Source organism: Pteropus vampyrus, unplaced genomic scaffold, assembly GCF_000151845.1.
Source record: "Pteropus vampyrus isolate Shadow unplaced genomic scaffold, Pvam_2.0 Scaffold116, whole genome shotgun sequence".
Classification (NCBI taxonomy): Eukaryota; Metazoa; Chordata; class Mammalia; order Chiroptera; family Pteropodidae; genus Pteropus; species Pteropus vampyrus.
The window spans coordinates 4,712,160-4,738,938 of NW_011888897.1; the positions used below are offsets into that span (position 1 = coordinate 4,712,160).

General features: G+C 33.5%; 1 protein-coding gene across 3 annotated transcripts in view; it reads left to right on the top strand.

Annotated features, from left to right (window-relative positions):
- NEDD1 (neural precursor cell expressed, developmentally down-regulated 1) overlaps nucleotides 1–23,881 on the top strand; it is a 43,158-nt gene extending 19,277 nt beyond the window's left edge. For all 3 annotated transcript variants that reach the window (XM_011365927.2, XM_011365924.2, XM_011365925.2), the window contains exons 6-15: nucleotides 5,418–5,647; nucleotides 7,023–7,224; nucleotides 7,604–7,799; nucleotides 10,393–10,521; nucleotides 12,736–12,783; nucleotides 13,712–13,914; nucleotides 14,815–14,959; nucleotides 15,863–16,019; nucleotides 21,607–21,673; nucleotides 22,110–23,881. In XM_011365927.2, the coding sequence (XP_011364229.1) occupies nucleotides 5,418–5,647; nucleotides 7,023–7,224; nucleotides 7,604–7,799; nucleotides 10,393–10,521; nucleotides 12,736–12,783; nucleotides 13,712–13,914; nucleotides 14,815–14,959; nucleotides 15,863–16,019; nucleotides 21,607–21,673; nucleotides 22,110–22,214 (1,482 nt within the window). In that variant the 3' untranslated portion in view covers nucleotides 22,215–23,881. The remainder of the gene's footprint in view (nucleotides 1–5,417; nucleotides 5,648–7,022; nucleotides 7,225–7,603; nucleotides 7,800–10,392; nucleotides 10,522–12,735; nucleotides 12,784–13,711; nucleotides 13,915–14,814; nucleotides 14,960–15,862; nucleotides 16,020–21,606; nucleotides 21,674–22,109) is intronic.
- Nucleotides 23,882–26,779: the final 2,898 nt, after the last annotated feature.

Below are 26,779 nucleotides of genomic sequence, written 5' to 3' on the forward strand. Positions count from 1 at the left end.
CTGCTCATTAGATAGTCATTGCCCCGAGTTTTTATTGGAGGCTTATTACCTAGGCACCGTCTGCCTAGCATGTACTCAAATGCTAGGAAAGCAGGTGTTGAGCTATGGTTCAGCCAATAAACCATACATTTGCACAAAAAGTTTAGGCACAGCGAGCCAGTCGTATCAGTCATTGAGCCAGTCTTTATCAGTTGGGGTATTGGGAACCTTCTCAAAATTCAGGTTCCCAGAAGTCAGACAAGGGCCAACCTTGAAAGCAGGACTTTCTAAGGATACACAGTCTCAGGTCTGCTTAAGTCTTTTTTGCACACATAAGCACACACATATACATACACATAAAAGGGGGAATTCAAGAAGATTCAAAAACTCTGTGATCACCATAACCACTATTTTCTCAGAGTCCTCCAATTAAAAAGATTTTAAGTAACACAGAAATACGTTTAGATTTCCATTTTTGAGAAGGTTAGTGTTGCAATAGTGTGAAGGATGGATAATAAGCTGTTGAGAATGGAAGTAGACATTAGCTTCGATGATAGTTGATTTGTGTTTGAAATAGGACACTGGGAATCAAGAAGAAAGAGGGAATGGACTTGAAGGGACACTGTATATTCGTGTTTTTGTATATGTGTGTATGTAGATGCATACATATATGGTATCTAGTATATATATTTGAGACTAAAGCTATAAGAATATATGAATGTACATTCTTGTCTCTGCAAAAGGAAGGTTTTTTTTTCTAAGCATGGGAACAAAATCATAAGTCATTGGGGACAAATTTGATTAAGTATGTAAAAATTTAAAATCCGACAAAAAGACTTGAAAAAATCAACAAAATTGAAAGGAAAATGGGGAAAATATTTATACCTATGACAGCATTAATGTCCTTATTAATTCAGTTCCAAATTAGTACGTAAAAAATCTTAATAGTCCAATAGAAAATAAACGAAATAGATTAATGGGTAATTCACATTAATGAGTAATTCACAAAAGAAGGAAGATAAATGATCACTTAGCATTTTTCAACCAAGAACTTGTAAAGCGTGTACAACAGTGAAATAACAAATTTTCATAAATTAGCAGTTTTTAAAAATGATGGTAGTTATGGTACTTGGAAATTGGAAATAACCTAAATGTCCAACATTAGATTATTTAGATAAATTGATTTTCATACATTTGTATATTATCCAGTTTATCCAGCTATTAAAGTCATGAAGTAGAAAATATTAACGACATGGCTAACTTTATAATAATAAAATATAATCTCAGATTTTCTGTTAACACTTTACTAAATACACACAAACATACATACACACAGAAAAATTCTTAAAAGAATATCTCCCAAAATGTTAATTGGTTTTTCTCTAGGTAGTGGGATTATGGATAGTTTTTTTGTTTTTTTTTTTACCCCACTCTTCCAAATGTTTATAGCAGGGTGAACAAACTTATGACTCATGTGCTGGCTGTTATTTTTGTAAGGAAAGGTTTATTGAAACACAGCTATGCTCATTTATTTATGTATTGTTCATAACTTTTTACAGTACAGCACTGTAAAATATTTACTCTTTTCCTTTAAGAAAATGTTTGCCATCCCTGATCTAGAGTGAGTGATGTATTTTTTATATTTAGAAACAACCTCCCTCCTCCGCAAGCACACACAGTCTTATATAATAATAATGTATTTTAAGAAAAAATAGAATTGCTGTGTATAATGCTGGGGTTTTTCATAGCTTCTTGGCAATATATTTTTTTCTTATAAATAGCTTGAATCTGGAACAAGATAGGGAATTAAGTGCCGCTGATACTAAAATAAATTAATACTTATTTTAAAAGAATTTAGTAGATTAATACTTTGTTTATCCAGGAACATTGGATATTCTCTTAATGTTATTTTAAAGAGATGATAATTCAATAGATGTAGAAAGTTCAGAAATGAATGTTATCAAAGAGATAAAGGGGAGGCATTTAAAGGAATCAGTGTGGCTACCTAAGGGTCTTTTCAAAAAATATGTGTAAAAGATGATTCAATAGGTACATAAACAATATTGAATATAGGAACTGTGTATGTATGTACGTACCACATCTTTATCCAGTCATCTATCAAAGGACACTTAGGTTGTTTTCTTGTCTTGGCCACTGTGAATAATGCTTCAGTGAGCATAGGGGTACACATATCTTTACGAATAAATGTCTTCAAATTTTTTGGTAGATACCCAGAAGAGGGATTGCTGAGTCATGTGATAATTCTATTCTTAATTTTTTGAGGAATGTCTGTACTGTTTTCCATAGTGGCTGTACCAATGTACATTCCCACCAGCAGTGTATGAGGGTTCCTTTTTCCCCACAACCTCTCCAACACTTGTTATTACATGTCTTGTTGATCATAGCCATTCTAATAGGTGTGAGGTGGTATCTCAATATGGTTTTGATTTACATTTCCCATCTTTTCATATTCTTTTGGCCATTTGTATATCTTCTTGGGACAAGTGTCTGTTTAGGTCCTCTGCCCATTTTTTAATTGGATTGTTTGAGGTTTTATTTTTGCTGTTGTATGAGTTCTTTATATATTTTGGATATTAGCCCCTCATCGGAGGTGTTGTTGCAATTATCTTCTCTCATTCAGTTGGTTGCCTTTTTGTTTTTTTGTTGGTCTTTTGCTGTGCAGAAGCTTTGAAGTTTGATGTAGTCTCATTTATTTTTGCTTTTACTTCCCTTGCCTTTGAGGTCAATTTCATAAAATCCTCTCTAAGGCCAAGGTTTATAAGTTTAGTGCCTATGTTTTCTTCTATGTATTTTATTGTTTCAGGTCTTACATTTAGGTCTTTGATCTATTTTGAGTTAATTTTTATGTATGCTGACAAATAGTCTAGTTTCAGTTCTTTTGCATGTGGCTCTCTAGTTTTCCCAGCACCATTTATTGAAGAGGCTTTCTTTTCTCCATTGTATATTTTTGGTGCCTTTGTCAAAAGTTATTTACCCATATATATATGTGAGTTTATTTTTTTCATTCCATTGATCTGTGTGTCTGTTTTTCTTCCCTGTGCCATGCTGTTTTGATTATTGTTGCGTCACAGTATCATCTGAAGTCAGGAAGTGTGATATCTCTGGCTTCCTCCCTCCCCCCATAGGATTGCTTTGGCTATTCAGAGTCTTTTGTGGTTTTAAACAAATCTGATGATTTTTTTGTTGTCATTGTTCTCCTTCTTTAAAAAATGCTATTGGGATTTTGATGGGGATTACATTAAATCTGTATGATACTTTGAGTAATATGGCCATTTTAACTATGTCAATTCTTTCAGTCCATAAACACAGAATATCCTTCCATTTCTTTGTGTCTTCTTCAATTTCTTTTAGTAATGTCTTGTAGTTTTCAGTGTATAGGTCCTTCACATCCTTTAAGTTTATTCCTAGATAGTCTTTCTGACACAATTGCAAAAGGAATTGTTTTTTTCATTTCTTTTTCTGAAATTTCATTGTTAGTATATAGGAACACAGTGAATTTTTTGTACATTGATTTTGTATCCTGTAACTTTACTGTATTTTTTTGTTTGTTTCTAAGAGTTTTTGGTGGATGGAGTCTTTAGGGTTTTCTATATAAAGAATCATGTCATCTGCAAAAAGTGACAATTTGATGTCTTCATTCTCAATTTGGATGCCTTTTATTTCTTTCTCTTGCCTGATTGCTATGGCTTGGATTTCCAGTACTATTTTGAGTAACAGTGGTGGGAGTGGGCATCCTTGTCTTGTTCCTGATCTTAGAGGAAATGCTTTCAGTTTTTCACCACTGAGTAGGAGATTAGCTGAGCGTTTGTCATACATGGCTTTTATTATGTTGAGGTACTTTCCTTCTAGAACCATTTTATTCATTGTTTTAGTCATAAATGGATGTATCTTGTGAAATAGTTTTTCTTCATCTGATGATATGATCATATTTTTTCCCTTTTATTTTGTTAATGTGTATCACGCTGATTGATATCTGTATATTGAATCATCCTTACACCCTTAGAATGAACCCCTGTTGATCGTAATGTATTACCTTTTTAATGTATTGTTGTATTTGATTTGCTAGTATTTTGTTTAGGATTTTTGCATCTGTATTCATCACAGATGTTGGTCTGTAGTTTTCTTTTCTTTTTTTTTTTCTTATCCTTGCCAGGTTGTGGTATCAGGGTAATGTTGGCCTTATACAGTGAGTTAGAAAGTATTGCCTCTTCTTCAATTTTTTAGAAGAGTTTGAGAAGGATAGGTATTAAATATTTGAATGTTTAGTAGAATTCACTAGTAATGTTTTCTCTAAATATTTTTTTTGTCGAAGGCTAATACATACTATTTTGAACGTCTTCGAAGTAAGTAGAATATGAGTTTTTAATATCTAAAAGCCAGTGGTTTAAAATCTTTTTGGAATATAAAAGATTAAATTAGATAGAACAAACAAACTAAATCTGCTCAGATTTGACATTTATTCCATGCCAGTTTTATCTAGGACCAAATATAAAGCTGAAACTTGCCTACTAGAACCTAATTCATTGCTTGACTCAGGACTATAACTTAACTGTTTGAAGGTATCTTACAGCCAGTTCCCCACTCAAGTGGATTCTGCTTAATTTGTATATTTAGATTGCTGTTCCTTCACAGGGAAAAATTTAATGTGAAGTACTTAATTTTTAGCACAGTAAATGGCAATATGAATACAAGTTTGAAAGCAGTATTTTAGTAAAAGTAGATTTCAAGCAGTTTTAATCCAGACTTGTTTACTTAAACTGGATTTTTGTTTATTATGGTTTATCTAGCAGAAACTAGAAAGAGAGAATGTCTCCACTGCCCCCAGGGACAAATGTTTAGAGAAAAGCTAGCATTGCCCTCAGGCTGATGCTTTTGAAAGAATGGGTATATCCATCCCCAGTCTAGATAGTTTCTCCTCGTGATTTAGTTAATTTTTATTATGCTTTAGGTGTTGAATTGCCAGTGCCTTGGATACTCAGATTCATCAAAACATCCAAATATCTAAAACATATATAGAATACAAATATTGTTTATCCTCTGCTAGTGTTCCCTTATACTTATTTGTGATTTCGCTATAACTGGGTCTTGTATTTATGGTGGATGTTTTAACCCTGTGAATTAATGCAATTAATTTCAATGTATTATATTTTTCCTCTGGAAAAAGGAGATTGAGGTAGCTATACTCCAAGATAATAAAATCATGACAAATATTCAATTACTAGAATATTGGTATGTCTTGGAGTCATCTTATATAGCCCATTAAATGATTTTATGGTTGTTATGATTGACACCTGTTAACTTATAAACCAGAGAAGTCCCAAGTCCTGCGAGTATTGTGCTTGGTGGTTGGCCATTATTTATGTAAAATGTTCTTATGAATGCTTGCAATTACATAAAATTTATTTTTATTTTTACAGCCTGTTCGGCATTTGAAGTACTCCTTATTTAAGAAATCACTACTGGGCAGTGTCTCGGATAATGGAATAGTAACTCTATGGGATGTGAATAGTCAGAGTCCCTATCATAACTTTGACAATACACATAAAGCTCCAGCTTCAGGCATCTGTTTTTCTCCTGTCAATGAATTGCTATTTGTAACCATAGGCTTGGATAAAAGAATCATTCTTTATGACACTTCAAGTAAGAAGTAAGTGTGCCATGCTCATTTCTTAATTTAGTAATAAATATCTCAATAGCAGACATATTTGTGATTAGTATGGACCTCTGGTTAATGTTCAAGAGCTCTAAAATTTGTGTACCTGATACCTGGTAAGATAGATGTTTTTCTTTTTCTTCCCATACAGAAAAAAGTAGATGAGGCGTGGGCATTCTTGAGAGTGCTTCTGGATTGTGCATGTTGAGAGATAGCATGTTAATGATTTCACATATTTATTTTAGCATGCAACTAAATATGTAAAGCTTTAAAGCAATATGATTAATTTGCTTTAAAATTAATTCTTTATCTAAAGCAGGGTTTCTAAACTATAAACATTTGGGGCTGGATAATTTCTGATTTGGAGTTGGGGCTGTCTTAGGCATTGTAGGATATTTAGCAGCATTCCTGGCCTCTCTACCCACTAGATGCCAGGAGCACTTCCCCAGTTGTGACATCTTAACTGCCTCCAGTTGAGAACCACTAGTCTAGAGCTAAAGGATAATCTAAGTAATTGGGTCCATTGTGCCTTCATATCCTTCTCAGAGTTGCAGAGGTGCTCGATTAGCTTTTAAAAAAGCTGCAAGAACACCACACATATATTCAAGATACTTAACAGTAGCTAAAGAGCATGTAGAAGAAAATGGTAATGTTACTACTGGGGAAGGACCTGTACTGTCAGCCCTTGTTAAAAGTTTAACTGATACTTATTTCATGTGCTTCTTTTTTCTTTTTCACTCTTTTTTTTTTTTTTTGAACAAATTACTAAGAGACCTGAGTTAGTAAGCCATTCCTCTCTTACATTAGACACTCCAGCAAAGAGCTCAGCTTCAGCAGATCAGTATCCATATTTCTGTTTTAGCTTCCTGAGGATCAAGCCACATGGGTTCTGTTAGCTTTTTGGTCAAAAGATGCACAACTAAGAACAAATAGCAGCTGCTCCCCTGTGAAAGGTCACAGCCCTCTTGAGGCTTAAGCAGGTCAGTAAGTGGAAAGTGGATGCCGAGAGCCTCCTTAACCCCAAGGGTAGAGCCCTTGTTTATGGAGTAATACCCAGGAATTCTGTCACCTTCACTGCCAAAGTAATAATTACTTAAATAGGTACTGTTTCTAGAAGATGTAGACTGTACCTATTAGAAGAGAATAGAAAATTACGATAGAGTGTTCAGCAGTTCCTTTACATGCCATTATATTAGAAATGTCTCTAAGTCTAATTCTAAATTTCTACTTTAAACAATATTTGGGATGTGTATGCCGTTTGCCGAGGTCTAAGTAAGTTGGGTTTTGGTATACAGTTACTTAAGTGTCATATAAGCTTACGTACCTGTATGTGCTCATGTCTATATATACTTTGTTCTCCTTCCCAAAGGCTAGTGAAAACTTTAGTGGCTGACAGTCCTCTAACTGCAGTAGATTTCATCCCTGATGGAGCCAGTTTGGCTATTGGATCTTCCCGTGGGAAAATATATCAGTATGATTTAAGGATGTTGAAATCACCAGTTAAAACCATCAGTGCTCACAAGACATCTGTGCAGTGTATAGCATTTCAGTACTCTACTGCTCTTTCTAAGGTAAGGTATTTCCTTTATTTTCTGCATTTTTGATTTTACAAAATAAATCTAGCTCATGGAAATGTTTTCAATCAATTAAACACCATGTAGATTTGATTTATCATTATTTTTATATGAAAGCATTTAAAATAATTTTAGTGCAAAGATATTTGATGTGTGGTTTTAAAACTATGTTTTGTTAATTTTACACTTGATTCTCATACTTTCAAAAATATTTTTAAAGGCTTTTGGTTCATAGGGACTCTTAGATCCACCAGCAAGCTTAAGATTTGTAAGGGAAAGTATATACATATTTTTAATGTAACGAGGAATTATAAAATATTAATAACAGTATAGAGCATTAGAAACCTGAGCTTTTAAATATTCCATTACATTTCAGTCAAGTTTAAATAAAGGCTCTTCAAATAAGCCGTCAGCTGTCAACAAACGAACCGTCAGTGTGAGCGCTGCTGGTGGAGGAGTTCAGAATTCTGGAATCGTCAGAGACGCAACCACCACTTCCATCGCCACAATTCTGCCACAGCCCATGACAACAGCTGTGGGGAAAGGAGCAGTTGTTGCTCAAGACAAAGCAGGTAAATGTTGCTTATGCATACTGTTTAGAGTGACCTCACCCCACCCCTATGTATATGATGAGCACTTTTTTCAAGAACCTAGGATGCAAATTTACTTGAGTATTTAGGTAATATGTTAGTAGATATCATTGAAGAAGTGAAAATTTTAACTTCCACTATAAGTCTTTTAAAAATTAATGAAAGGTACTTATTCTATTTAACCGAACTTCTGTTGGAAAAAAATATCTTAAAAACAATAATGTCAACTTAGAAATTTATTCATTCTTAGTATCACTAAACTGGATGACTTTCCATTGTATCTTCAGATTAATTAGTAGAGAATGGAATATTGATGATGTCATGAGTTGATCTCAGGTTTTTTGGGTTTTTTTTTTGGAGAAAGGCTATTAATGACTCCTTTTCATATTTTAGAATGGGAGGTGAGTCAAGTGATGAAATGAACATATTTAGATGTTGGCTAGTGCCTGGCACATGCTAAGCAGATTGTAGTAGTTTATTAACTAAAACCAAATGAATATGTTGTAATTTTAAATGTATTTTTCTACTCTGATAATCATATTGATGCGTTTCTTAATGAAGAATTCATTTAGACTTTGTGAAGGTGTAAATTGACGATAAGCTTCCCCGCACTTACTGTAGAATATATTCTTTGCCCACAATAAAGATCATATTCCCTAAACTCATGAAAACCTTCTGGTTTTTATTTTAAGAAGCTGTGCTAAACTGTCAACTTGGAACAGATATTTTTATCTATATAGTATATATACCAGTATATTTCCAAAATATCCTTATTAAAAATAGATGTATCCATGTCGTCTTTAATTTTTAGAATAAGTACTTGACTTTGACAAAAATATTTGTTGGTGCCTTCTCAGTCTAAGTTTACTATCCCCAAGTATAAGCAAAACTTGAATTTGATAGCCTTGATAATGTGGAATAGTTTTTTAGAGTAATAAGTATATTCACTGTAAATTTTCTGTGAATATCTACATTATCCTTACTTAAAATCATTATATATTTTATAGAAAAATAATTAGATCCTTACATAAGAACTCCTGTAAATAAATACTATTGCTATATACTTAAAAGAAGAACTGTAACTTTGAATAATGTTTGCCAAGATGTTGAATTAACTGAAAATTGCTTTATTATTTTCAAAATTATTTTATTATTAACTTTATGCCTAAATTTCAAAAATTAAATGAAATAAAGATTCTTTCATTTACTGTAAATTTTCCAAGGTTTTACTGTTATTCACTTAGTTTTTAATAAGGAGGCTCATGTTTGATGATGACAGCATTAATTAGGAAACTAAAGACTTGGGTCTGCACGATCACTGATTAACTGCTCTTTGGCTGATTAGCAAAGTTTCTGGCAAAATGAATGTTTGCTCAGCACCCATATTAAAAAAATTTTTGTTTATTTTATTTGAAAGGATTGCAAACTTACAAAAAGTTATAATAGTAGCGCAAAGAACTCCTAGGCTCTAGTGTCTAGCATAGCCACCATTTTATAAATTTGCTACATTTGCTTCCTCATTTTCTGTCTCTCTCACACACACACACAATTTTTTCTCTCTGAAACATTAAGAGTATATTAGGCTTAAGTCTTAGGTCTGTACTTCCTACAAGGATGATTGTGGAGAATTTTCTTGACCATTCTGAGCCTTATTTTTCTCTTTTTAGATAATATTTAACATTTAGGGTTATTGTGAAAATCAGAGAAAATATATCAAAAGTTCCTGGAACATAGCGGGCGATCAGTAAGTTATGGTGTGACTAATATTGTCATCATGATCATCATCATTACTATTATTATTATTTCAAGCTTCTGGTAAAATAAATCCAGAGTTTGAAGAAAGTTCATGTTGCTTCTACTGAAAGTGTCCTGAATGGAGTTATTGAAGACAACCTCTGCAGACTTGTTACTTGTGCTCATTTTCAGTAGGAAACAGCCACTCAAGGAGTAAACAATAAACTGCTATCTGCCTCCTTATTTTTGTCTACTTTACTATTCTTTATGAGTTTGGTATTCTGTTTTCCTTCCTCTTAGTAAACTATTGTGAGGTTATTGAAGTCATTTGAGGTCAGTAATGCTGAGAGCAATGTTAAGCTCCCACTGTTAGTGAAGGAAAAGACAGAAGAGGGAAAAAATCTATTCACTGGAAGTTGGGGAAACAACTGACTTGAATCCTGCTGTTAGGCTTTGTGTTACATATGCCTTACAGACTTTTTAAAAAATAATTATTTCTGGATAGATTAAGTCTGAGTCATTTAGTAACAAAAGTAATTTATGTTTGGTATTAAGAGGGAAGAAAAGTATGTGTTATTTTAGAAAAAAAATCCAATCAAAATGGCTAAAATAAGGTGGTATTGTATGAATACATAAGTTATTTGCTTTTGGCGGGGAGCCTTTTATTCCATGAAAATGATGGTTAACTGGGCTATTGTTAAATTCTGCTTTTTTTTTTCTTGATGTGACAGTTGTAATATTACCAATAATATGGGTAATGCATTAATTTTTAGAACCTAGCTTCTGATGATAAATTTACTTAGATGTAAGAACTCTTATTTTTGTATATAATTTCTATAAGGTTTGCCTCGAAGCATCAATACGGATATTTTAACTAAGGAAACAGACAGTGGAAAAAATCAGGATTTCTCCAGCTTGGATGATACTGGAAAAAGTAGTTTAGGTGACATGTTTTCACCTATCAGAGATGGTAAGTCTGTTGAAATCAGAGGGTCATGTTCTCTTGCTGGTCGTCATTACATTTTTATTCTGGCGAAAAGATGTGGGTAATAGCTTCAGTTTAACTAACTCTTTTCATGACAGTTTGCTAACTTACTCAGTCCTCAAGGTGATATCTTTTTCTTCACCCTGATATTTCAAATGTTATCATTCTAAAATATATATGGGTAATTTTTACATGGGAACTATGCAGAAAGCTCTTAAGTTAGGATTTTCATTTCCACAGAAATTTCTTAAAGGAAGTTTGGCCTTTAAAGGTAATCTTTTTTACTTGTATCTACTTCTGAATAAATTTTCATAAAATCTTAGATATTTGGATAAGCAAAATATATCTTCCTAACTTAAAAAAAAATTGTTCTGTGATTATTAGTATTTAATTGGTATTTATTAAATGTTTTCATGGAGAAATATGGCTAGTAGATGTTGCTGTTAAAAAGAAAAGGAAACAAACAGCAAAAAACTTTGCCAGCCTGATAAATGGAAACATTATTTATCATTGTTGTTCACACTATATGAACTAGGCACATTGGCTGTGTTTTTTTTGGTACTCATGTCCATTCTGTTTCCTATAATGAGACAGTTTCACAGCTAATAATAGCAGTATTATCAACAATATGGGTAAATTTCTGGAAGATAATTTGGCAGGCTTAACTATTCATACTTTTTGGCCTGTTAATTTTATTTCTGTAAATCTACCTAAGGAAATACTCAGAGAAGCCCACAAATATTTGTATGTTTACTGTTTATATATAATAGTGAAAAATGAGCAAATCTAAATGTTAACAGTAGCAGGATGATTAAATTGTTACATCTGCTCACAATCTTATAAAATTTCATTTTTTACTTTAAAATTGCCTATTTTCCAGTTTTCTACAATGAATTTCATAATGAGAAAGAATAAATACATATTTGATAGTACAGAATTATTGCGTCTTCTACCTTACCCCAACCTGAAAATGACTACTTCAATTGCCAGGTCAAATTCCCTTATCTTCCTAATGAAAGAGGAAGGATTCCTTTGTTTCAGGAGGAAGGGAGGTCAGACTCCATAGTTAAAGGTAAAGATAGGAAGGATGTGGGCCAAGGAGGGAAAAGTGGCTTAGGCTGGAGTTGAGAAGGGTTCAGAAGTTAGTACCCAGTTGGAGGAGTTGTGGCTTATTGAGAACCCATGGAGTTAACTTTTGAGTTGAAGGATGTAAGAAAGGGGCTTTTTGGAGGGTTTTGAGTTATAAATGAAATTCTCTTTAATGGTTTTAAGAGAAATGACTAATGCATAGAAATTCCTCTTTAATTACTTAAGCTATTTTTGAAAATACGATTAGTGTATGAGCCATATGCCCTTTATTTATTAGGTTTATGTTAGTAATAAGAAAATAAGGGTACTAAATATAGTACTGATTTTTATTATCGAGATTTGTGTTTTAATCTTTTAAAAAAGAATACTGCTTTTGTTAGGGCAAAACTAATAACTTCTAACAATGCAATTACTAGGTATATATACACACATGCAGAGAGATAGATGGATGGATGGATAGATGGATGACAGTTTTACTTATATGATAATCTTTTATGATAATTTATTGGCCATTCGAATTTCTGTTGAATTTCTTTGTGACCATTGACCATCTTTCTATTAATCTGGTAAAATGGAGTTAAGCAATTTTTTGTCGTTAATTAGTAAATTGGAAATATTAACAGTATTAAAATATTCTACCACTGAAATAAAGATTAATAAAACCTTATGGTTTTTATAGCATTGTATTGCTCGCAAAATATTTTTGCATTATTTCCATTGATTCTCAAAACAATCTTGTGAAGTGATCAGGGCATTATCACCCTTATACAGATGCAGAAACTGAAGCTTAATTGTATTAAAGGTTTGTCCAAGATCACAAAGCTGCTAAGGATGGGCAGAACTAGATTACAAACAAATCTTTTGAGTTTACTATACTGCTTCGTCTAGTATACTTTGCTGTCTTGTTAAATGACTATATCATAGAATTATCTTTTCATATTTGCTGCTATACATGAAGCTAAGAACAAAAACGGAAGTTTATGTGAATACTAGCTTTAACTTTACTTAGATTTTTCTTCTTAGTCTCTGAACTCTGGGAAATGAATAGGAAACCTAAGTTGCTATGGTATCGTTTTCTCTTTTAAACTTGATTTTCTACTTTTCTTATAGATACTGGAGTTAACAAGGGAGGTGATGAGCCCTCAGGCAATGGAGATGGTAAGGACCACTGAGAAGTATTTTTATAAAAATGATAAGTGATATTGCGTTATCTATTACTGTGCGACAAATTACACCACCATTTTGAATCTTAAAGGAGCATTTATCATCTCATAATTGTGGGTTAAGAATCTGAGCATGGCTTAACTGAGTGCCTGTGGCGTTAGCTCTCTCTTGGTGCTTTGATCAGGGTTTCCACATGGCTGCAGTCATCTCAAGGCTTAACTACTCAAAGATCTGCTTCCAAATTCATTCATATGACTGTTGGCCAAAGACATCAATCAGTTCTTTCTCCTGTGGGCCTTTCCACAGGGCAGCTGACAACACGGCAACTAACTTCTCTCAGAGTTGGTGAGCAAGAGAGTGACAGAGAGCATTCAAAATGGAAGTCACAGTGTGTTTATAACCTAATCTCGAAAATGACATCCCACCACTTTTGCTGTATTCTTTTTTTTAGAAGCAGGTCACTAGGTCCAATTCACATTTAAAGGAAGGGTATTACACAAAGGCAAGGATCCAGGCTGAAAGGCAGGGATCATTAGGAGCCATCTTAGAGGCTGCCTGCCCAGATGTGTACCAAATTAACAATTTTCAGTTTATCGAAAACTAATACTGACTAAAACGTTAATTTCGTTTTGCAGTTCTCGAAGTATTTTCACATACAGTATCTCCTTTAATCCTTACCACTCAAGGAAATAGATATCATCATTCACATTTACAGATCAGGAAGCAGTCATGGAGAGTTTATGATTTTTGCCTAAAAATACACATCAAATAAGGGCTAGAGCTGACAAATGAACCTGCCTGCTAAATCCAAATCCCATGTCTTTCTACTGCATTAACCTGTCTGTCGTGTTAAGTGCTTCTGTTAAATATCCAAGATTGGGAACATCTTATGCAAATGTGTTTTTTTTCTCTTCCTTTTCAGGTCTTGACTTTTTAACACAATTGAACTCAATGTTTCCTCCAAGAAAACATCCAGGATCTTCAGGCACTTCAGTTTTGCATTCTAGTCCTCTTAATGTCCTCATGGGATCTCCAGGGAAAGAAGAAAATGAAAGTCATGATCTGATAGCTGAATCTAAGAAAACATATCTGGGAAAACAAGAACCTAAAGACTCCTTCAAACAGGTATCTGCCTGAAAATGATACTGAACTCACTGTGTGTGTTTATCACTAACAAGCATAATGAAGTTCATCTCTAGAAAACAGGCAGCGGCTGTTGGATGTGTCCTAATTATTGACAGTGCTATGCACTTACTAAGTAGAAAAATATTCATATCTTGATGTCACATGTTCAAAACTAAAGGATACTTTTGAAATCTGTCTCTGAGTATGTTGAAGGTAACAGAAGTTTTAAACTTATACTATGTTTTGTTTGTTTGTTTGTTTGTTTTTTTAACAAGAATCCTGATTTAACTATGTAAGAATATTTTATTCCCAGATTTTTTAGAATGTATTTTCACTGCAGCAGAAAGCACCAAGTTGGTGGTCAAGTCCTTTGCTCTTGGTCTTAGAGCAACTTGATATAATTCATTATCATTACTTTTTATGATAATACAATATTCAATATAGAAGTGAATTATTATGTAATGGTTTAAAATGATCAGATATTACCAGGAAGGCTTAGTCTTTTGTGCAGTATGTCTATTTATTTTTATAATTATATTTTTAGAATGATATTGAAAAGACACCACTCAAGAAGTACAGAAATGTCTTTGGACTTATTTTTTATTTATTTCTGACTAGTTAACACATGAGACTTTGGGGAATTTTTTTAAAATTAATTTTAAATGATATTCAATAGCCAGATGCTTAGTAAATAAGGTTTTCCTCATCATGTTATCACTGAGATTGTTTTGTTGAGTAATTTGATTTATTTTGCTACTAGTCCTAGCAATCTTTTTCTCTTTCTGTATCTCTTTCTACTCTTCCTTTACCTGACTTTACTGGATAGAAAGGGAAAAGTAAGTACAAATTATATGGATGATACCAGAATTTATATAGTAATTTTTTATTTTAAATGTGAAGTTTGCAAAGTTGATCTCCGGTGCTGAAACTGGGAATATAAATACCTCTCCATCATCTAACCAAACAAGAAGTCCTGAGAAATTTGACAAAGAAAATGAAGCCCAGTTACTATATGAACCCACAATTAATGGATCCTCAACTCCACGTAAGTGCATAAAACTTCTTAATATTTGAAAGTGTTAAGTTGAAAACTCCCACTATTTAACTTGAAAAGATAAATAAATGGAGTGATCATAAACTGAAAGTAAAAATGTTCAAAGAGTTTAAAGTTAATGATATTTCTCTAGTGTGACTGACTATCTTACTAGAAGACTATAAAATGTATATGAGTGGTTAACTGTAACTACATTTATTTGAAACTCTCTTGGTGTGAATTTCATTTTCAACCTAATTTGTGTCTTTAATATGGTACAGATAGGAATATAGTGTTAGGACCCTTTGAAAATAGGTCATTAACTACCCCAAATTGTCCCCCCGCCCATATTAAAGTCTTATTCATAGAGTTCATACCACTGACCCTAAAAACTTGATCGCATTTAAGGAGATATTAGGTTCAGCTATAAGAGTTATCTATACAAATTAACACTTTGTATAGAAGCAACTCTTTTGTATAGATATCTGTATTTTACCTTAAGGTTTCTGTAGATAAATTGTATTAACTTAAACTCTAGGGTTTTGCCTGTAGCACTACTTTGCTCCTATATTTTTTCTGTTTGTTTTTAATAGTCTTGGTTTATATAGTTTGTGTTGCAACTTGTCACATTCATCTTTTATAAGAGGAAGTGGTTCAGAGATTCTTCAAGATTAAGCCCTCTGTCATATATGATTACATTAGACAGTTGGCAGTTTATATATCTAGATAAATGACTATTAGAAACAATGTCATAGAAAGTTTCTAAGATTTGTATTATTCCAAACAGTGAATTTTTCTCAGTGTCACTGTTCTTTTCTAGTTTTTCAAGTTTTCTCATGCCAAATCTTATTTAGAAATGTTTGATGTCTTTTAGTCGAAGTTGACTATTAATATTTTCTCTCTTTTTTATTTTAGATCCAAAGTTAGCATCTTCTGTCACTGCTGGAGTTGCCAGTTCACTCTCAGAAAAAATAGCTGATACCATTGGAAGTAATCGGCCAAATGCACCATTGACATCTGTTCAAATCCGGTTTATTCAAAACATGATACAGGAAACAATGGATGACTTTAGGTAGTAATTGAGCAATCATTCTATCTATACCTTAACTGGCTTTTTTTATTAGGTGTAAAACCAGAACTATAAGTAATGTTGGTGGTTACTGCTTTTGCCAAAGTTCTGGTGTTTATAAAACCATAGAAAACATAATGAGTTTTGTTGATGTTCATAGATTGAATTTATTAAATATCAGCCAGGAAAAGGCACAATTACCTAGGGTAATTATTAGATAATTTGGCAGGGCATTCTAAAAAGTAGGCAGCCATTGTGGATTTTTTTAATCATCAAAATGTAGATGGATTCCGGTAAGCTCAAATGGGATCCTTATGTACAGTATTTATAGATCACCTGTTAAGTTTGCTAGGTGCAATGTATAGAGAAAAATATCTTTAAAAAGAATTCTGAAAATTTTCAAATAGAATGCATTAGAATGTAACACTTCAGTTAAAAAATTCTTGTACCTATCTATTCTTGTCTTCTCATTCTTTGAATTTTGAACATTGTAAGAATGTGTTCTAGAATGCTTCTTCCTTTTACCTATCATCTCAATATATTTTGGAGGCTATTACCAATTATTAAGATCTGTTTTCTTTCTGACCTATAGTTACTTAGTATTCTAACTCAGATTTAGTTATCATGAGTAAGAATGTTGGAGATGTGCAGTTTTTGTTGGTACATGTCTCTTTTTAATGTTAACAGTGTTTTGAATAAACATTTTTAAATGTTAACATATACAATTTTCAAAGAAAAATAATCATTTTAACACTTACAGTATGTCTAGTATATGTACCAGATACTAAGGATGCAAAAATGAATGGTCTGCTTTCAAAGTCCTTATAGTTTAACTGGGAAAGGTACAATCTGTCCTACTATGATGTGTGTTTCTTTAATGTGAATTAATTCATTTATGATTGATAGATAAAGCAGCGATGACAATATGATGAATAAATTTTGTTGGTTCGTGTAACAGCATCCACAACAAAGTGCGTAAACATTGCTGAAAGCAGCAAACCACCTATCAGTGTCCATCTTTTTCTAAACCCTTCCTCTTAACCAGTTTGACTATGTGTTCTGTGTGAGGAAGTACTTATTTTGTGATTATTCTTCCATTTTTGGACGTTTTATTTTTGCCTTCGTGCTTGACAGCTCAATGCTTCCTTCTGTCTTCTTTCCCCTTTTATCAAGTGACAATCACTTTTTTAAGGCGAAGTCTTTTTATTAAATATTTTAATATTTAAACTAGGCTAGTATTTTTATTAGGATTTATTTGTTTTTATAGTGCTTTGGTTATAAAGTTTTATCTGTTTTGAGTGGTCTGCCCTAATCCTTTTTCCCTAAGTCCTATTATTTTCTTTTTTCTTCCTTTTTAAAAAAAGTTTTAATTTGGTAAGAACACTTAAGATGAGATCTACTCTCTTAATAGATTTTTAAGTGTACAGTACAGTATTGTTAACTATTGGCACAGTGCTGTAGAGCAGATCTCTTGAACTTACTTTGTGTAACTGAAATTTTATACTCGTAAATTAGCAACTCCCTGTTTCCCCTTCTCCCCAGCCCCTGACAGCTGCAATTCTATTTGTTGTTTTCATGAGTTTGACTATTTTTGATATCTCATATAAGCAGAATCATTCAGTATTTGTCTGTCTCTCTGTAACTGGCTTATTTCACTTAGCATTATGTCATTCATGTTCATACATGTTGAATATTGCAAGATTTCCTTTTTTAAGGTTGAATATTCTATTATATATTAAAATTTAAAAATTTGTCTCCATTATTTTTAGTACATAATTTTAAAGAATATGAGGTTTTTCAGGAATGCATATATATGGCAAAAAAGCAGAATCATCTGGATATAGCTGACTATAATATGTGAACAAAGCAACATTGGGAACATGGAAAGGGAGTCCTTCTGCTGTGACGTCCTTAGAAAGATACCTGTCCTGCCTTCAGCTTTCTGCATGCCTTGCATTCCTGTACCTGAGGAGAGGGTGTGGGTAGGGGCCTCTCTCAGCTCTTCTGCACTCCACCTACCATAGGCAGCCTCTGCCTGGGACTCAGCGAGGATCCAGAATGGCTCAAAGGGTTTCTGTAAATTTCCCTGCTCTGCACAGTAGGTCTTGCACAGCTATGTCTCAGAGTGGGTGCACAAAGGAGGCCGTGAGGGAATCTCTCTGGGCAGTTCTTCCTCAGCTATGGAGTGTGGCTTCCTTCTCCACAAGGGCCTGGCCTGGAGTGCTTCAGAGCTTAAGAGAGGTTACTCTCAGTTCTCCCCTAACCCAGGTCTTCACTAGGCTTTGTGTATCTGTTCCTTATGTGTTGGTGGTAGGGGGTGGGGGTGGAGGGTGGGAGGAATCTCTCTCAGCCCTCTTGCTGTGCCCCTGTTTTTACAGAAGTACTCAGTGAAGGCCTGCAGACTTTCTCTGTGGCCGGGACTCTTTAGGGTTCTGAACTGTTACGCCAGTCTTCATTTGGCCTTTACAAATCTGTAAAAAATTCATCTAGTTCTCCTTACTCATCAATGACAACTGTCTTCTCCCAGTGCTCTATTGAGGATGAAAACCATCATGGGTCTCTCTTCTGCTAGGAGGGAATCATCATTTTCTAGATTTTAGTTCATTTAGGTTTCTTTACACTCTCAGCTCTGTGGTTGAATTTTAAAACACATGGTTTTATAGATAATCTGGCTTGTTCTCATTTACTAGGGTTGGAGAGATTACATCCTAAATGAAAGTCTGTGGGTCTATTTCTGTTGTTTTTCAAGAAGATTTAAGTTTCTTCAGGCTAGCAGATCACTGGTCTGTACTTGCTGGGTTTCAGGTTTTCTTAGGGCTAGTTTATTTCTGGTTTGCCTTTATTCCTAGTGTTTAATCTGTGCCTTTGAGAACGTCAGCTGAATGTGTGCAGTATTCACAGACCTTTTTACCTTGATGGGTCTTGAACTTCAACCTTCATTTCCCCGGCATCATAAGGCTGCAAAATACTTTCTCTGCTCTTTAGAGCTGCTACTTTTTGTTTGGCTTCACTGTCATCTCACCCAGTATAGGCATTGCTTAGGAATCAACAGATGTCTCCAGGGGAAATTGCACAGTTTCAGATTTACTTTACTTCAGGTGCTCTTTCCAGGATCTTGGACCTTGCAGCTTTGGGTGTTCTGGCAGCCCCAAACTCCATCCCCACCCCACCCCACCCCCCGACCCCAGTGAGACTCTCTCAAGCTCCAAGGCACTGTTTTCAGCTCAGCCTCTTTTCCCCACGCTGGAATCAGCACATTCTCCAGAGGGAAAAACAAAAGGAAATGTGGTACTTACCTAGTAGACTTCTCTTCTTTGCAAGAGAAGAAATCCTGGCTACCGTCATAGTTTTCTGATTCCTTCAGTTTGTTAATAGCTTTTACCAAAATTGAAAGCAAAAGAGAAAAAAATTTTTACATGCCCTTATAGTTGCAACAGAAAAAATAAGGCATTATTTCTATAAAAATCTTTATAGAAAAACATTTTAAAATTTTGTTAGAAAGCATTAACATTTAACTAACTGGAAAGATATTATGAAGATGTCATTTATTCTAAATTGGTCTATAGACTTAATGCAATTACATTCAATCCCTGGGTTTTTTGGAAGATGATGATGAGATAGTTCCAAAACGCATATGAAAGAAGAAAAGATCCAGGAATAATCAAGACATGTCTAGAGAAGAGTAATGTTGAAGGGGATTTGTTTATCGATATAAGTTTAATTATTAAGCTATAATTAAAATAGTGTAGCAATAGTACAGCGTGACAGATTGGCCAAAGGAATCAAATAGGCCAGAAAGAAACCTATGCACATATGAAAATGTGATCTATGACAGAGGAAACATGGCAGATATGTGTGCAGAATATGGAAAATTAATGAACAGTGTTGTGAAATATGGTTATTCATATGAAAAATAAGTATAGAGCCCTACTTCATGCTATTAAAAGATCAAATTCACATGTAGTAAAAGTTTAAATGTAAAGGGCAAAATTGTACACAATATAAGAGTATTTATGACTTCAGGGTTGGGAAGTTATTAAGAAATAAGAGGATATTCTACTTCTAAAAATAGATTGGCAAATTTGACTGTGGTATCTTAGTAAATCAGCATATTAATAAGAACTCATCACAGGACACTATTAACAAAGTGAAAAGACAAGAAAATATCTGCAGTACTCACATAACAAAGGATCAGATTATGTAAAGAACTCTTATTAATAAATAAGAAAAAGACATTTAATAGAAAAATTGTTAAAAGACATGGAACAGCATTTCACAGAAGAGATATGAAACTGGGAGAGATGCTCAATCCTGTAATTAATCAGAGAACTAAAAATGCAATGTGATATCATTTCATACCCTGTAGATGGGAAAATATTGTAAAAAGTCTGACAACACAAGTCTTGATGTGGATGTGGAGCAAGAGGAATTCTGTTACACTGACAATGAGCATGTCCATTGATACCACTTCAGGAAACAATTTGCATTATACAAGTGTACATCTGGGTCATACCTATCACTCAGCAATACCTACTCTCGGATATATCATCTATAGAAATTGGCATGCGTGGATTGAGAGATATATAAATGATTGTTTATAACACTATTGTAATAATAAAACTTGAAAACAATCCAAATATCAATTGACAGGAAAATGTATACATCAATACAAATCAGTGAATTACAGATGTATAGAACATAAATCTTGAAAATGTGATATTGGATTATTTTGTATATGTATACTACTGAGATATACACATACTACATAGGATATGCTACCCTTTTTGTAATGCTTTTAAGCATTATTGAGTACATATTCTCTGTTATACAGATGTATTTTTTAAAACATTTCTTTGCTTAAGAAAAATTCATCAGAGTACTGTCTTTTTCTTAAGCTTCTTGCAAGAGTTAAGTGATGGAATCAGGAGCATACAGGCAGTATATATGATTTTGGTGATGTTCTAGCTCATAAGGTATATAGTGGGTGACTGAGTGTTTCTTTTATTATAATTCACAATTTTCATATATTCTTTTATAAGCACGAATTAATTGCATTCTATGAGTAAGCTGTTACAACCACACAAATCACCCCTTTCCATTCTACTGGAAGTATTTTTTTAATAGCTAATATATTGATAATAGTTAAAATAGTATAACCTAGTGAATTGTGTATATTTCATTGTAATATAAATCTGTGTCTTTCCTTAATGAGAATTTCTATATTAAGGAATGGTGTGGAGTGAAGTGGAGGCAGACAGCCTCCCGTCCTATCCTAGGTGCTATCCTAGGTCCACCACTTAACTGGTTCTGTGACTTTGGATGAGTTATAACTGCTCTGTGGTTCCATTACTTAACTGGTAAAATGGAGGTAATAATTGTACCTAGTTGTGAAGATTAAATGAGTTATTACATGTAAAGTACAAAAAACAGTACCTAGCCTGTATTAAACAAATGCTAGGTGCATTGCTATTTTTATTATAATAATTGTTAACATCCAATAATTTGAAAAATGAGAGCTTAGCCATTTTCTTTAATGATCTAGATTTGGTAAACTGTTACAATTTTAACAGTATTTTATATTCTCCCCTAGAGAAGCATGTCATAAAGACATTGTGAATTTGCAAGTAGAGATGATTAAACAGTTTCATATGCAGTTGGTATGTATGACAAATTTTATTTTAAATGAGTGTAGAGTTGTGCATATACTTAAAATCCATTTAAGTGCAATATATTTTTTACTTAGTTGTATGTAGTTGCTCTGATAAACAGAAAGTTTTAAAAATTTAATAAGTAGAATAGTTGTTAATAGGTCACGCTTTATTTTAATCTATGTTAGATAAGGCTATTTTATTACAACTTTTTTTTCTTTTCAATAAGTAAACAGAAAACTTCCCAAATGTGCATATAGAAGCCTTCCAAATATGTAAATTTTAGTATGACCTTTTATTTATATTAATGAAGTAATAAGGGTGATGAAGTACAAATTATATCATTTAGCTAGTTGAACATGAGAGAAACAATAAATGTGTAAAATAACTTGCCAAATAAATGTGAAATACCAGTAATTTTAAAAGCATCTTTGTCCTTTTCTAGAATGAAATGCACTCTTTGCTGGAAAGATACTCAGTGAATGAAGGGTTAGTGGCTGAAATTGAAAGACTGCGAGAAGAAAACAAAAGACTGCGGGCCCACTTTTGAAATTTCAGTAAATACCTTCTACATGTTTTGTGATCTGGGAAGTTTCTGGGAACACAGAAGTGCATGGAATCTTTACTGTTTTCTTGGACTCCGGGAAAAAAATTTTTTTGTCCCATATATTAGGTAAAAAAGTGATGGGATTTTATACCAACCACTATTTCATCTTCTCTGTCAAAAATATTTATATTTTTATATTAAAAGCAGTGCAGTGTATAATCTGCCTAATAGGAAAGTCAATAGGATCTTTATTTTCTGAAAGCTTTAGCTAAACACTAAGTGCCCTTTTTCATAAGAAAAGAAAATTGTGCAAAAAATAGGTTATGGGTGTTTTAAAATCACCTTTTTTAACAGATATATTTTCAATTGACAGTTGCCTTCCAAATTTTTTTGGATATTTGAGGATTAAACAATTTGATACACATTCTATTTTTATGGAGAAAGTAATTTTAAAATGGCAATTGGTATTTCTAAGTAATTGATTAATAAAACACAAAGTACGTTAGTAATTATTTTAACTTGATAAAGTCAAGTATGACTATTATTTATTACTTGTATATTTGATTAGACAATTTTTGGAATTTTCTGTTGCACAGATTACATTATATATCTATTGCATTTATGTTACTGTATTGTATTTCCGACAAATCTGTACTCATGGTTGGTGTTCTTTCAGCTGACTTCATTTTACTTATGAAAACTTTTAAGGATTCATAAGATTTGACCAGAGCTGCTTATCTGCTAATTATCACATGAATTAATAACAAGCAAAATTATACTATAAAGTTTCAACCAACATGATTCAACCTATAATCAGTGAACATTTTATATTAGAAACTAAATATTATTGTATTATTGCCATTTTTTTCTCCCAAATGAAGTGTGGATTTTTTTATGTGTGTGGTTTATATCATTAACTTTCTCTAATTCTTTGTATGTTGTGTGTAATAATTTTATATTATTGACCTTACCATAAAATTTAGAATGGTTAATTGTCAGAATTTATACCTCTTTGACAATAGGTAGATGTATACATTTACCTGCTGTGATCAACAGTTTTAGTGGTATAAGATTAGGTGGAGTTACTGGCTTGTTTACTTCCTTATAGTCTCTTATTCCAAAGATTTAAACTGTGTTCCTTATATAATAGTACTCCTGCCCAGTTTTCACTTTTGAGATGAAAATATTTACTAAAATAAAAAGGAAATTGAGTTAGCTTACTAACTTTATGGTTTTCCAATGCAATGGAAAATTTAAAGATATTTTTAGTAAGTGTAAACATGCTAATAACTACTTCAAGGAATAAAAATGAAAATGTTACTTTTTCCCAGTGTGGCTCAGAGAATACATTTGTATTGAAGCATAAAAGGGTGCTACTGTGATCTTTTTTCTGGTGGATTATGAAAGCATTATGACTTGTAACAAGTTTCTTTATTTATCATTATCAAGCAGATTTAGAAGACAAAGTGTGTTTTGCCTACATGCTGTATTAGAATCCATTAATATTTTCCTATTGCCTTTTTCTATTCATGTACTTACCGTATATTAAAAGAATAGGGATAAATAAAACAATTTTAGTAACTTTATGTATATAGTTAAAACATTGTCATGGAACTTAAAAGTTAAATAAGTACAAAAAAATAAAATTTTTATATGATAAAAATGGGAAATCTGAAATTAAATTTCTGCCTCTGGCCAAGATGGAATAATAGGGATTGGATTTACCCATATGAAATTGTTAAAGGAGACAAAATATGTGAAATAGTTTTCAAATATTGGACATTAGGCAGTGCAAGACTATGATACCTGAGAGAGGAAAACAGTTGAGACCCAAGGAACTCAGTGAACCTGAAGCACAAGCATTAAGAAGATTACACCAAAGCACGTCATAATCAAATTTTTTAAGAACAGTGACAAAGGAAATTCTTAAAGCAACTAAAGTCAAAAGACACAGAGAAAGATAATGTCAGAGGCAGTGGAGCAACATCTTTAAAGTACCGAAGGAAAAAAACTCATCTTAGCATTTTATACCCAGCAAAAATATCTTTCAAAAATGAAAATAAAATGAACACTTTTTCGCACCTATGAAGACTGAAAATTTATCACCAGCAAAATTGCCTGCAGGAAATGTTAAAGATTGCATTTAGTCCGAAGGAAAATTGTACAAGAAGTCTTCTAGGCAAAGGAATGAAGAGCACAAAAAAATAGTCCAGATATGAAGGTCTTTTTTCTCATTTTAAATTATCTTCAAGGGATAATTGACTCCTTAAAGCAAAAATGTTAAGGTATTGTGTGGTTAACATATGTAAAGTGAAATGTCTGACAATAATACCAAAGGTGGGAGGGAAATGAAAGCATTCTACTCCTAAGGTTCCTATACTGCTCCTATACTTACAAGTAGTCTATGATAATGTAGAACATAAACCCTAAAGCAACCATAAAAAGAAAAAACTAATAAACCAACAAAGATGGTAAAATGTAGCCATAAAAAATAAGCCAGAAGAATGAAGGAAAAGAAGAAAAGGAAACAAAGAATACATAGGACAAATAGAAAATAAATAGTAAATGGTAGACTTAAACATATCAGTAATCACATTATCAATAGCAATTACATTAAGTGTAAATTGTCAGTTACCCTCATAATCAGATTGTCTTTTTTTTTTATCTAACTATACACTGAATTCAAGAAATCTACTTCAAATATAAAGACACAAATAGTTTTAATATAAAAAGAAATTCGAAAGTATATTGAACTGAATGCAAATGAAGATGAAAATTTATGGGAATCAGCTAAAGCAAGTAAAGGGAAGTTTATATTATTAAATGCCTATATTGGAAAAGGAAAAGACTCAAGTCAGACTTCAGCTTCCACCTTAAGCTAGAAATATAGCAAGCGAAACATAACATAAGCAAACTTCTATTGCTGAAGGCAGGCTGGGACAGTCCCCTAGTTGCCAAAAGGGCATACCTTCCAAAGCCCTTTTCTGAAGTGGTTGAGGAGGAGGATAAAAAAGGGAAGGATGTCTCAAAGCAGAGTCTAAAATGGTGGAGAACAATCGCCTGAAGAGGCACTACCAGGAAGCAGAACCCAGGCCTAATCTAGAAACATTCCCTATCCACAAAGCAGCATTTGCCCAGTGAGATTTCAGAATTGCTATTGTCTAGTGACTGCTATGAGCCATCCATTCTTCTTAAATCAGTGTTTATTGTAGTTATTTGGTGCCAGCTTTGCTATTGTTAGTAGGCTCTGTGTGTGCGTGTGTGTGTGCATGCATGTGTGTGTGTGTGATAAAGGGTGGGTCAGATAGCCCATCTTTTTGTTCATTGTCTCTGAAGAGAGCAGTCATTGTTCTTATCAAGATGATACACATCTGAATCTAGTGTAGATCACAAGATTACAAACAGCCTGGTGCTGTGATTGGATGTAACTTGCAGAGTCCTTGGATGGGGGTGAGCATACATTGCATTTGGGAGGCACTTGAGCTATAGTGGCCTAGAGAGCAGAGTGTGATATTGCAGTATTACTACCAGTCCTTCACCCCTACTTGTACTCCTGCCTTTTGCTATTTGACTGCAGTTCCTACAAAAATGATGGAGTATATTTACCCACCTTGTGACTTTGGGTTTTCCCATGTGGTTTGCTTTGGTCAATAAAGCAGAAATAATGGTATGCCAATTCCAAGTCTAGCCTTTAAGAGGTTTTGCATGTTTCCACCTGCTCTCATACCTCTAGCATAGATATTAAACAACAACAACAAAAAAACAAACTCACAAAAAGCTACCTGGGCTAGCTGCCAGTCTTAAAAGGAACATGTGAAGTAGAGCTGTCTCAGCCAAGGTGCTCAGTCAAACCCAGCCTAGTCTGGGCCAACTGACTGACTCAGATGTATAGGAATAAATGCCTTCCATTGTATGCCACTGAGAGTTTTCTGGTGTTTATTATAGAGCAGTAGGTAACTGATAAACATCTCGGTTCATCTGTATTCCAGCTGCTGTGATTTAGCGCTTCATCATGCCTTGCTGGGATTTTTTAGAGACTCCTAACTAGGCTTCTTTTTCCTCTATTCCTTCTTGTCTGTTGTATACACTTCTACCAGAGTTGTCTTCATTCAAAAGGCAAATCTAACTCCCCACAGGAAAAGGCCATGGTCTTTGGTGTGACATCCTGGTCCTTCCTTGAAGACTTGTCTCCTTCTCCACGCACCCTGCCCCTGATATTCCAGTCTCAGGCTCCAGGGAGAACCATACCCTTTCATGGCTATGGGCCATCACTTTCATTCTTCTCTGCCTGGCAAAATCCTGTAGATCCTTCAGGACACTTCTCAAATGTCACCCCTTCTGTGACATTTTTCCATGACCTAAAGGCAATCATGCTGTCTTCTGTGCATCCAAAAATTTATTTTCTACTACAATTACAAGGTTTATAGAATTGGGATGATTTTTTCTCCAAGTCTCTTTTCCCACTGGGCAGAGGCCATTTCTGAGTGTTTTCTGTAGATGCAATATCTAGTGTAGTCCTTTGACCTCCATAGAGATTCAATATTATCTCATATCTAATTTTATCAATC